Genomic DNA, 12961 nt, shown 5'->3' on the forward strand with positions numbered 1-12961 from the left:
CAAACACTTAACTTATCTATTTGTTGTCTCCCCTTCAATGGCAGAATAATCACTTAGAACATGAAAACACAGCATGGTTTTTGCAGCTGCTGGACACCCACCTGCCCTGAGCTGGTTATATGTCCGTGCCTCCATAGTGGAGGGATGCAGCGGCTGAGGCACTGAGCCCTGGCCTGAGTGAGCTGGGTGAGCGCCTTTAGTTTGGCCCTCAGAGTAATTTACAAACACGAATCCATCCTTCTCGTCGATGCTGAGGGTGTCTGACCAGCGGTGAGAATCGTCAGAGCCGCTGTCCATCGACCAAGATGCTCCTGCTCGGGCCGACGGACCTTAAGGGTATTAATCAATGGAAAATTAGCAGGAACAATATCTTATATCAAACAAAGGTTCTTACATTAACAAGTAAAAACAAACATCAGTGTTGGTAATCTACAGGGGTCGTATTATTGCTCTATTTCTATGAGCAGAGATTCTGGATTCGATGTTTCAGCCTCACAGCGGAGCCGCTGCTGATCTCACGCTCTTCAGGAAGTGAGCATCAGAGCGCAGCAGCTAATGAGAGCAACCACAGGGCAGCTGACACAGACATAAACAAGGGAACATTTTATACTAAAGCCAAAATCAAAGCTGACACTGATGATAAGATTTTAGTTTTAGTTTTTTGCTCTTGCCTGACAACAGAAACCGAGATATCTTTCAATCTGAATGTCCTCATTGACTGATTTCAGTCTGACTGACATAGACAATGGAGGGCAAATCGCTGCTACGCCTTTAACAATAGTGCGAGCTGTTCACTCCAGTAGCAAACAAGTGAACATTTGTTGTGCTTTGCTTACACGTAAGATAATTTTAGTGTTAGTTCTGGATCTGAATGTGTGCTCATTCAGATTTTAACACAGCTGGTCTGTGCTCAGGGAGGTTTGTTCGCCAGCTGGGAGCTGTACTAATCCAGCTTTCTTCCTCATCTACAGAGATGTGAAGACCTTTCTCGTGTTTTGGGGCCATGCACAGCTGGTCCTTCCATCTAAAAACCAGAATGTTATTAGCACAGTAGCTCATCCAGCTGACGCCCATCAAAATTCACAGGTTATTGTCTGTAAAATGACAACTGTGACCTTGACTTTGAGCACAACGACCCATTAGGTGATCAGTATGTGTATGTAGAATGAGCTTCTGTAAAATACTGCAGGAAGAGTAGCAATTCTTGTGGACGGACAAATGGATGTCAGACAGCTCAGCACTGCAAAAGCTCATTGGTTCTTTGGCTGAAGTGGCGTATAAAAAAATTGCTCTACACAACCAGTCATCCACCCATTAACACACACATTCACACACTGGTGATGGCAGCTACATTGTAGCCACAGACACCCTGGGGCGCACTGACAGAGGCGAGGCTGCCGGACACTGGCGCCACCGGGCCCTCTGACCACCACCAGTAGGCAACGGGTGAAGTGTCTCGCCCAAGGACACAACGACCGAGACTGTCGGGGCTCGAACCGGCAACCTTCCGATTACAAGGCGACCTCCCAACTCTTGAGCCACGATCGCCCCATAAGCATAAACTTATATCTAAGTACCTCTGGGTCTGTGGACGGTGCTACCCGGCTGGCTGCCTCCACCTGTCGAGGGGTTGTGTGGCGCTCTGGGCTCTTGGCTCAGACTGGGCTCGTCTGCATCCGACTCACTGCTGTCATCATCACCATTGTGACTCTCACCGCCCTCTGTGAGACCAAGATAAGTTTGTACCTTTCTACAATTTTTTATAGTGACATGTATTGTGTGATTTGTGTTCTGATGACTCGATCTAGCAGCTCCAATGAGCTCATTTATTTCTATTAGGACTCACCAATCTTCTCGTCAGCACAGCAGTCAGGCACATCTGGCTCTACAGGCTCGGGAGCAGGTGTTTCTGGTACCTGGAGGAACTCCATTCTCCAAAACTGTAAGATTTAGCACAAGGAATACTTTTATAGAATAGAATAAAATAGAATAGCTCTTTATTGTCATTGTTGCAAAAACAATGAAAGGCGGTTTGGCATCTCTTCATGTGTGTGAAGTACACAATAGTGTAAGTGTTTACACAATAACACAGACAATATTTAATATTTTATAAAGAGTTAAAAAGTGAAAAAAATGACAAACGTTCTGTCGTTATTATGCTCGACTGTTACTCATTTTATAACAGCACAGAAAACATGTTTTGGTAAAAAGTTGTCACAAGCGACTAATAAACTTAAAGAGGGATGTGTATCCACGCGAGCTCACCCTCACAACGCCGTCTGAGTGCCCGGTGACAATGACGTTCTGCGTGTCCCACTCGTTCATCTCCGACACGCAGCAGCAGAGGATCTGCTGGCTGCGGCCAGTGAAGGTGTTGGCGCTGGCGATGGGGCTGCCGTTGATGCTCCACACGTGAATGTAGGTGCCCGCGCAGGACACGATGTCCCCCTGTGCAAACACAAACACACGTCGTGTCGTAAACGATCCAAACTACACCCACAGTTTCTCTGTTCCACGTGTGACGGAGGACAAACTTACCGTCAGTTCATTGATGCACAGAGCCGAGACGGGCGCTCGGTGCCCCCTGAGCTGCGTGACGAAGGAGAGCTTGTTGAGGTCCCAGATGATGCAAGTTCGATCCCGTGAGCCGCTGACGACAATGTGGTACGCCGAAGACGCCGTCAGACACGTCACGGCGTCCGTGTGGCCAAGCAGCGCCTAAGATATCACAGGACACGGGAGACGCAATGGCATCAAGAAACTTAAACACCTTAACATGCAGGATTTCCTCGTTTCATTAGTGTGCGAGGAGATTAAAGTCTGCAGATTAACGTTTGTGCTGAATGAACTAAGCAGAAACACGGAGCCATCTAACTAATTTCATGGGTCAAACTAATTAAACCCTATAAGGATTAAGCTGTCATTGATGAACTTTGGCAGTCACAGGAGAAACAGTCCTCTATCCTTCCTCTGAAGCACACCGTGTTCAGCTTTGACCAAGCCTTCTGATTGGTTGGACCTCACACAGTTGAAAGTGCTGCCAGGTTTCTATAAATGTTTTCTGCTTTAGGATAATTTAAAGTTTGATGACTGAAGTGCAGCTGCTGCACGAACCTGCACTGCGTCTCTTTGTGTTCATTTACCTGTTTGAGCGTAAGTGACTTTGCCCTCTCCTTTGAGGTTCCCGTCTCCCACACACAGATGGCGGTGCTGGTGCCGCCGGTGATAACCAGCTTTGGGTTTGGACATATGGCACAGAAGATCTGGCCCCACTCTGACAGACACTCGTACACCACAAGCGCCTGAAACAAGATGGAACATTCAAATCCGTTTGTGGAAAACTGAAAAGATCTACGACAGTAACAGCTTCTGTTCTCGGGACTGTTATCTTCAAGCTTTCCATTCATTGGTTATTCATTCTGATGCATTTAAACAAGAGGCATCAGTTGAGTCAGGTGAAGCTGATGTAGGCGGCTGTAAGAGAGGAAGGACACCTCCCAATTATCTATCACGACACCGTCTGGGGTCTAGACAAATACTCTTGCAGACACGCAGCAACGAGGCAACAAACTGAGAAAACAGGCAGGAGAAAACCAGCTGCAAACCCCAGACTGACCTTAGAGGGGGTCAGACATGAAAAGGTGCTTCTGAGCATGAGAAAGTGTCACCAAATTAAAATCTAAATCTGTTTCAGCTTGAAGAATGTCTTCTTTCTAGCTGCCAGCAGGAAAACAGAATATATACAGTACAAATCAGATGTGATTTAAAAGCTTCTTTAATGGCTGCAGATCTCATGTAAAATGCATTTTTAGTGAAACACCAGCAGGGGGAAACGCTGCCTTTACTTTTTTCCACGTTTACTAGGAATCCTCAAGATGAAACGAGAAGCAAACACGTACAGTGGCTCATTTTTAAATTAGGTGAACTTAATCCACAATTATTGAGAAAGGAAGTCGGCAAACACAACATCTGTAAAAGGATGGGGGTCACTCACACATAGAGACTACATCCTGGAGATAAAAAGGTGTTTGAGGAGTTTAAAGTTTAAACCTATGAGGAACTGGCTGTCAGGATAACTTCTCACTACTGACCTTGTCGGAGTCATAGTTAGCCAGGCGACAGCTGAGATCGGCGTAACCCCAGGCAAAGGTCTTGCTCCAGGTGGGAGGAACCAGAACTTTGTTTTGCTCTACAGCGAGGATGCCCTTGTCAGTGGGCACAATCTGTCCCACAGGGTCTTTCAGCTCTGGAAAACAACGCGCACGCACGAAGAAGTGTGAATTTAAAGGAGTTACACACCTTGTATTCACAAACAGACCCCACGAAGCTTTGTTTACACAGCAATCAGTAGTGCATGCATCCTGTTTACTGAGCAACACTGTGAGCAATTAATTGACCGCATGATGTGCGTGCGTACCTTTAACTGGTGCAAGAGAAGGTCTGAGATTGTCCAAGTGATGGAAGAAGATCTTGTCGCTGTTGGAGCTCGGAGGAACGCCGGCAACGTCGCCGTTGGCTTTACTGCGTACCCGTTTAGGAGGGTGGGGCTTCTTGAACAGCTGAAACACAAACATCACCGACCAATGATTCGACAGCGAGATTTCAACATCTACTCAAACCCAGTTAAAGGCAAGAAACCAACCGTAGTACACAGCACGTTAAATGAGTTAAATGCATCAATGTTTGTAATGTAACAGGAACCAGATCAGGTAAAATAAGAGGATCCACCCTCCTTAGAAAAGGGTGGAGTATTTAGATTAAAATGAACACGTCAGTGTTTCTGTCTGACCTGTTTGGGGATTTGTCCGAAGTTGTTGATGAAGCCGATGGTGGCCGTTTCTTTGAGCGGGTCGTTGATGTTGTAGATGTCCACCTGACCCTCGTAGAAGAGGTGGTGGAAGACGTTGACCGCCTCCACAGCCGGAGGGCCCTGCTGCTTGTAGCCAAAAATCAGGTCGATCCATTCGTGGAGGTGGGCCGATACGTAGTCGCACTCCAACGCCTGCAGCCGGGACAGAGGACGCGTCGACCGTGAGGGCGGATTCAAAATCACTCAGAGTAAAACCAGCCTAGAAGAGCTGATCTCCTACCTCTCTGTGGACTCTGATGAACTCCCGGGGGTCGCCCTTAGCCCAGGTTGGGAGAATGACGTCACCCAGTTTGGTCCCATTCTGCTTGGCACCTGGTGCATGAAAAGCAAAAGAAGGAAAGAGCATTAATAACAAAGCAGTGAAGGATCCCAGTCAGGTTTTAAACAGTGCTTCGATCAGCTGTGACTCTGATACTGACCCAGGTCAAAGTTATTGGAGTTTAGCAGGAACTCGGGCAGATAGAAGAACTCCGGGATGAGCTCCTTGACGTCGGCCATGTTGTGTTTGGAAGCAGAGAGCCAGGCTTCACGAACGCTGTGGAACATCCTGTCAGCCAGGTCGAAGTGTCCTCCCTGTTATTCACACAAAGACACACTTTAGCCCCCAAAAAGAACTATTTCTATGAATTAAAAGTAGAGAAGGCGCAACTCCCAGGAAATGCAAAGAGAGCCCAGCAAACAAGAAAATAATAATACCAGTACTGTGTTATTAATGTGGTTTCATTGTCCTCTGGAGTTTTCTGACTTACTCTTTTATGGGTTAAAAAAGTTAAACAAGCTAAAAAAGAAGAGGGGAACTAATACATTTAGCTTTTTCTATATAAAGTCGGAAATAAACAAATAAAATAGAACTTATAATGAAAGACTTGATTCTTCAAAATATGTAAAAAATAAGTAAATCAAATGTAACTATATATAACTTTTAAAAAAGCCCTCCTGGAATAGAGGGTTGGAGTTGTATTACATGTTTTAGGTTTCAAGCTGAACTGTCAGTAGAGTCGAAACTCGTCAAACCTGAAGTCTGAGGAAAATCTGTGTGAAGGGCTCCATCCGGACCAGGTAGGAGGCCACAATCATGGCTGACGAGTAGTGAGTGCCGTAGTGGTACGCCGGGGTTTCACCTGGCAAGGCAAAAAGAGCTTAATGGCATAGACCAGTACCGTGTATTTTTTTAATTTCATATTTACTACAGAAATAAATCTAAATGAATGTTATAAATGACTTCAACAAAAAATATCCTGGTACAGGAAGCATCACACATTCAGGAGCTGGCAGGTTACAGTCTAATCCCACTGGGTCTGAGACAGTCGTCACCCACCCGTCTGCTGGGTGGGTGACAACAGCTCAGGTTCAGTTCACTCTGCATGTTTTTTCTGGGCCTCTCCAGTAGGCAGGAGGACCCACATAGCGAGTTTGTGGTACTAAAAGTCTGTAGATGATATTAACACACATGTATCTGCTCACAGAGAAACGTTATCTGATGGTCTCCTTTCCTTACCGTTGGGGTCTTCCCAGTCCTTGTACCGCTTCTTGTACTGCGTTAACCGGGTGTCAGTCTGGGCGCCCATCGGCTTGGCGAGGTTACGAAATGTCTTTGGGTTGGTGAGGTCCAGCTCCTGGTGACCAAAAGCAACCCAAACATCCATGAAATCACCGCACTGCCCCCGGTGGCATTCATATCAAAACTGGGGTATTTTCTGTTGTGGACACAGAAACATTAAAACAGCAGCAGATAAAATCTTCAGGCACCTCTGAGTCGTAATCGGCCAGGATCCAGGGGAACACCGGATACTGCATCAGGTCGTTGTAGGAGCGTCCGGCCAGGGTGTTCAGATGCATCAGGTACTGGAAGTTACTGATCTCTCCTCGCTACAGAACACAAACGCACACAAACACATGTTGTTGAGCCGTGTGCTTTACTTCAAATCTGAAGTCAGACTAACAAATTCAGGTTCTTACCTCCCATCTCTGAGTCACTGACTTCTCACCAACCAGTGTGCTGAGAAGTCCAGATCTGACACAAACCAGGACAGAGAGGATGATTCGTTTAAACAGCTCAGTGGACTTTTATTAATCATACACTCGTGATTTTACGTTTGTAGAGTCATTATGTTGAGACTTAACTACAGAGGTCGGAATCTATTATTTATAAAAATGATATGATGTGAAGGTGGATGTACCCTTGTTCCACGCTGGTGTTGGGTCTCTGGCCTGAAACAGACTCAGAGCTGTCAGCCAGCGAGGGCACCACCGCCAAGAACCTGGAAGAATCAAACACCACCTATTAATGTCTTTACAGCGCACAGAGACTCGTGCAACCTGACAACAACGGTGATATACCGGCATTACAGGGAGAGAAAAAAAGCTTTATATGAGCAGCAACATCAATCTCGGCAAAATCCTTCTCCTCAACAGAGATCACGACAACAGACACAGCTGATCACGGCTCTCCAGTAGAACCAGATTATCACTGAAAATAACTCCACCCTGACAACAACTCCCAAGGAAACAGTAAGAAATGATCACTTGCAGCGTGTGAGTGTTGAAAAGAGCACAAAATGACAAGTTTAATTAAACTCTGTGACTGAAATGTGAGACAAGAAGCTGCTGCTCAGGAACTGCATTTATATTTATATATGTATTCAGTACCTTTGGTAAACCTTGTTGCGAACTCCTTTCTGGAAGGCTAGCAAGTAGTTTCTCCCATCCGCTGAAAAGACTTCCACCGCCATGGGCTGAAAGAAGACGATGGCATACATGAGAGTCAGGAAAAAATGTAAATAAATAGCCCAAAACGTTTACAGATGATCTATCATCATCATTTCCAGCTCCATATTTTTACTTCTGGACTCCAGAGAGTAGTTCTGCATGATTCACTGTTCAAAATGATCCTAATTTATCTAACACCAGACATTGGTGCAGCCCATAAACTCACTTTAGCTCCTTATACTTTCCCTTTAAGCCAGATTCCTTCTGTTTGCCTGCACTTATTAAATGACATCATACAGAACCAAGAGTAGAAAAAACCTTGAAAAGCCATGTTTAATAGAAGCATCCAGCTCTGTTATAGTATAAAAGACAGAAAAAAGGAAAAACAAAGTAAGTTCCCTATAAACTACTCAACTTAATTATCCTGTCAGGTCCTATATTAAAAGAAAGCATGTAATGGTGCATGCAGTGCGTGTGCGTGTGTGTGAGAGACACGTGCATGCTGACCTGCAGCAGGTAGCGCCTCTTGTGAACCTCCTTAATGTCTTCGTAGGCAAAGATGCTGCAGGTTCTCTTTAACTGGCTCTGTCCTTGTCTCGCTCCTCTGGGGATGATGGCCTCGTGCATACTGGAGAACAAACACACAACAACCCTCTCAAGAGAAGATCCACTCAAAATTTTAATCCCCTGTTTGCGGTGGGTACGTTCCCGTGACATGGCTGAGAATGAATAAACACATACATCCGTAATGGATCAAATTAGCTGGTAGTGCATCTTTAAATCACTCCAAAAACTTCAAAGTTGAGTTGAAATCAAAAAAGCATTCAGCTAACAAAAGAGTGTGTCTTGAATAAATTATAAGCTAATTGGCGTATGATTTCAGCTCTGTGCTGGTACAGGACAGCGGGGAAGCTTAGGAGGGAGTAAAAACACCAAAACAACCCGAGGGACACACCACAAAGTCTGGGAGACATCTGCTCCTTTTCCCCTTTTTTGGTTATTTTCCAGCAGCATCTCAAAGGAACGGGCTGAGCAAGTTCCACAAAACAATAAATATGAGAAAAGCTTTGCGGACTTTCACAGCGCATGCTCCATCGGCAGCATTACATCATCCCAGCAGCAGAAATTTCCACTGCAGCGTCCACGGGAATGATGTCATCCTTTATTCAGAGAAAGAAAGTGCCGATGCCGCGTCCGCCGTCAGGTGAGGGACGGATACAGAGGCGTGAACCTACTTGGGTGGCAGCGTGTCGATGTCCCTGATCTCCCTGGACACGGTCATGGTGTAGCCGTCGATGACGTAGAAGTGCTCCTTCCCAAACAGCAGCAGACCCTCGCTGGTGTCGAGACCCTGCACTCTGGCACAGCGGTACATGTGCTGAATCTGGAACGCACAACAGCTAATTAGCTAAAGTTTAGAGAGGTCAATTACACAAAGGAAAGCCCCCCAGCTGAATTTCCTCTGAACATGGAACAAGTAAATGAGTGTACTTTCTCCACTGGAGAAGTAGCTTTGTGTAAAACCTCTGATCCTCAAATGCTCCACCTGAGCAGAAACACTACAGTGGGAGTTGATTTAAAGGCACGTGAGCCCAGAAAGAATTAATCTTTCTTGTAAAAACTGACAAAAGATCTCGAAAGCGAGACTCAGGGACGTGTAAAGGTGATACAGGTACTTCATGATCAGACCAACCTCTTCTTAAAAAGCTTTGATTCACAATTTTTTCCTTTTGAAATGTCACAAATATCTGGTTACATTTTAATTTTGCTTGTTTAATGCAGGTCTTATTATTTGACAGACAGTATAGAGAGAAATGCCTTAAACTCGCTTTTTGATTGGGCAGCAAAGACGACTTCTCCGGCTGCAAAGAGACCAGTTTGTATTGGAGTCTCTGAACAGGCTGCCCTACTCTGTGACCTCAGCGAGCACTTTTCCTGATTGGATAACAAATCGTCAGTAAGAAGTCTCAAAATGCCAAGATGACCGATGTGTCAGCGGCTAAGCCCATCTTTTATACACAGTCTTCGTCCAGCACTCCAAGACACGGACCTCCTCGACTTAGCTCGTTTCTGGAATTTTAAAATGCAGGTCACATAATTACCGATGTGCCCGGCTATAAATAAACTTCAACGCTAGGAAACAATACGTCGAGGTAGCACATGCATTTACGCTTGTTCTCCTTGACAAGAAATACTAGATAAAACAATTCTGCACAAGTGTCACTCCTGTGGGAATGATCCTTGGTCTCACAATATTTCCGTAACATCAAGCAGGGAGTTTGAAGCTTTAACAGATGCCTTCTTACTTTGGGGTTAACAAAAAAAAAAAAATTGCTTTAAGATGAAAATGTCATGTGCCTGAAAGTAAAGCGGATTCATCCAACTACTTATGTATGCTAATATATACTTAAATATATCTTAAAAACTACAAGTCCCAGGGATAATTTTGTAGTGTGCTCACAGACTGTATATAAAAGATGGCGGTAGCCACCGTCACATCATCTTGGTGTTTTCAAACTGGATAACGATGAGTGAGATCTGCCTGAGAAACGTGGCAGTGAGAGGGCAGTCATTCACCAGGTAGGCATGCCCTAAATCCTAACCTGCTTTATCATCTACTTCACTCTAAAAGGAACCATAGTTCATGAAGTAAAGGACGGTTGCTACCATAAACTCAATATTAAGGTGCTGCTGAGGTATTAGCAAACACGAGTCTATATAGCTATACATTCACACTTGTTTTTGCAACCAGGGAGGCTGCCCCCTGCTGTCCATCAGGAAGAATGCAGGTTCAAGGCACTTTTCAGACCTGGAGGTTATATCTTTTATAGTGTGTGTGTGTGTGTGTGTGTGTTATTTAAAGGGTCTTTTTAGCAGATGAGATCCTGGGACTGGACACGCAGTGCAATACCTCATCACATAAATAAAGTCAATAACAGAAGACGTGAAACTTGAAATCTAAAACTTTAGAAATCAAAGATGCAGTTTGCTTGTGTGTGACTGTACAGCAAAGAAATTGGAAAGACAACCAAAGTTCTCTGTCACACGCTGCCAACTAGCCAAAGCCAGAGCGAAAAAATCTGACTGCTGCAGCAAGATTAGATGTTCCTGCACAAACTGGAGAAATGGGAAAACATGTCCAGTCCAAACTCGCTAAAGACACCGTGTCACAATTCTGCAACAACTATGTGCAATCATTTGATGAATCGTCACAAAGTTCCCAGTCAATACTGAACAGTATATTTGGCTGAAATGCGCCACCTGCAGCACAGGAATCGCTCAGGTGTAAAACACACTATGAATCTACTACTATGTTAATTATCCACTCATATCTATGTGCTTCCCTCGGACTGACCTTCTCTCCCTCCTCCAGGAGTCTCAGCAGGGACGTGTTGTCAGTCTTCTGCTCCTCTTCGGGGCCTCCTGACTCTAATAGCTGCTCCTGAAGCTGGTCCTGACTGTCCTCATCTGCACCGTCCGCTGTGGACCGAGACCTCTTCAGTGGAGCCTTCACCAGGCCTGAGGAGCACAGTGCAAACACAGTGTTACATACAGGCAACACCTCCTTACTTAAGATAGAAACTAATCCGCCCACAGAGAAGGACAGAACTCCTGAATCCATTCAGAAGATGAAACACTAGAAAGGAAGGCCAAATGAGGATTTCTCTGAATCTTACTCTACGTCTAACAGCATCAGTGCCACAGTGCTGTCTCTTTACCTTTGACTTTAGCGATGGTGTCCTCTCCGTGCTCCAGCTCTTGGTGCGTGGTCTCTCCCTCGGTGCTGTGCTCTACAGAGTGCTGGTACATGCCGGGGTTTCCGGACAGTAAACGCATGAAATACTCCTTACTGTCGTAGCTGATGGCGCGGCGGTAACGCAGAGGTTTCTGGGGAGGAGAGGAGGAGGTGAGACCATGTAGCACTGCATGACTCCACTTTGATTAGACTTAAACATTTTTTTGGCTTTGTCAGCATCAAAACACAAAACACATGCTTCAGTTAGTTATTCTTCATCTTTATATTCTATGGATCAAAATAAAAGGTCGATATATTGACGATGCCTTGCACGGCTCCTGCATGACGCTGCAAGAATTTCAGTGAGAGGAGCATCACACAGGGCAGAAACTTGCTGCAATAGCGCAGTAAAGTGGTGACGTGGTTCAGCCTGTGCTGTATTTCAGATTTCACATCCACAGGCAGCCAGCTTAACCAAGCATAGGTGCTTCATTCTTCCACTCCCAGAGTTAAACCCAAATGCACTGGTACCATGTTATTCATGTTGTCACACCCTGTCCACAGACACACAGGTGGGCATTTGAATATCTGCCTGAGTCACCTTTGTGGTAGTTCCTGGTACTGCGCATCCCCTGGACCACATTTTGGCATGACCACATACACACACACAGACTTGCATGGTTTAAAACAACGTGTATGTTACGCTCATGCAGTCACAGCAAGCATCAGTGGGGGCCAAACAGGTTTTTCCAGAAGGTACCTGAATACAGTCAAAGACCCCAACCAGAGGTGAGGAATCAAGGGGCACCAGAGGGGGACAGGAGTGCTGAAGAAGGTAAAGACACGCAGGATATGGCTATTTAATATCTCACACGGGAAGTTTTTCAATTAAGCAACCAAACAGCTCAAAGCCACATGATCCTACATATCCTCTTATTTTCATGCTAAAGTCTGGAGAGGTTAATTAAATGTAAAAAAGAACATTTTTAGATTTTAATTGGGAGAAATATTTACAAGGTTTGAGTCCAAATTTGAGCCAAATTTCAACATCAGAACTTTTGCAAAGGAAGTTTATGTTTCCTTTTGTCAAAGCATTGATATGGCAGATTTATAGTGTTTTTGCTGTTTCTCTTCTAATCTTTTTGTCACATCAATATGTAAAAAAAAAAAAAAAGAAAATAGTGGAAGAAATAATTGAAAAGTGTGTGTTTGGTCGAGTTTTATCATCTATTCAAAGTTAGTGGCTTCTTCTATTCCAACCATACGTACAACTACAGACGGGCTAATTCAGCACCATTCATGTGAGATACACGACCAGCTTCACATTTAATGGTTTTTCTTTATTTTCATGATTATTTACATTCACATTCAAAGTTTTAGCAATTTTCTGGACTGACTGACCTTGAACTTAGTAATGATGAACTGTTGTTTCTCTTTACTTAGCTGATTGGTTCCTGCCATAATATAAATTCTAACATTTGTCAAATAGGGACTTCTAGACATCTGCACAACACAACTGATGGTCCCAACTTCATTAAGAAGGCAAGAAACTCCACAAATGAACCCTGACAGGCACAGCTGTGACGTGAAACCATTTCAGGTGACGACATCATGAAGCTCATTGAGAGAAAGCCGAGGGTTTGTAG

General features: G+C 44.7%; 1 protein-coding gene across 5 annotated transcripts in view; it reads right to left on the minus strand.

Annotated features, from left to right (window-relative positions):
* Positions 1–12961, minus strand: part of wdfy3 (WD repeat and FYVE domain containing 3) — a 120576-nt gene that overhangs the window by 4515 nt on the left and 103100 nt on the right. For all 5 annotated transcript variants that reach the window (XM_084946302.1, XM_084946301.1, XM_084946303.1 and 2 more), the window contains 21 exons: positions 11299–11467; positions 10935–11098; positions 8815–8963; positions 8087–8207; positions 7520–7605; positions 7051–7131; positions 6830–6884; positions 6620–6739; positions 6369–6486; positions 5885–5991; positions 5290–5443; positions 5091–5182; positions 4790–5002; positions 4418–4559; positions 4092–4246; positions 3144–3302; positions 2539–2718; positions 2266–2448; positions 1847–1940; positions 1578–1721; positions 102–329 (listed from right to left, as the gene is read on the minus strand). In XM_084946302.1, the coding sequence (XP_084802428.1) occupies positions 102–329; positions 1578–1721; positions 1847–1940; positions 2266–2448; positions 2539–2718; positions 3144–3302; positions 4092–4246; positions 4418–4559; positions 4790–5002; positions 5091–5182; positions 5290–5443; positions 5885–5991; positions 6369–6486; positions 6620–6739; positions 6830–6884; positions 7051–7131; positions 7520–7605; positions 8087–8207; positions 8815–8963; positions 10935–11098; positions 11299–11467 (2914 nt within the window). The remainder of the gene's footprint in view (positions 1–101; positions 330–1577; positions 1722–1846; positions 1941–2265; positions 2449–2538; positions 2719–3143; positions 3303–4091; positions 4247–4417; positions 4560–4789; positions 5003–5090; positions 5183–5289; positions 5444–5884; positions 5992–6368; positions 6487–6619; positions 6740–6829; positions 6885–7050; positions 7132–7519; positions 7606–8086; positions 8208–8814; positions 8964–10934; positions 11099–11298; positions 11468–12961) is intronic.

The sequence above is a fragment of the Perissodus microlepis genome, chromosome 12 (assembly GCF_051167445.1).
Source record: "Perissodus microlepis isolate ML-2025 ecotype Zambia chromosome 12, ASM5116744v1, whole genome shotgun sequence".
NCBI classification, from domain to species: domain Eukaryota; kingdom Metazoa; phylum Chordata; class Actinopteri; order Cichliformes; family Cichlidae; genus Perissodus; species Perissodus microlepis.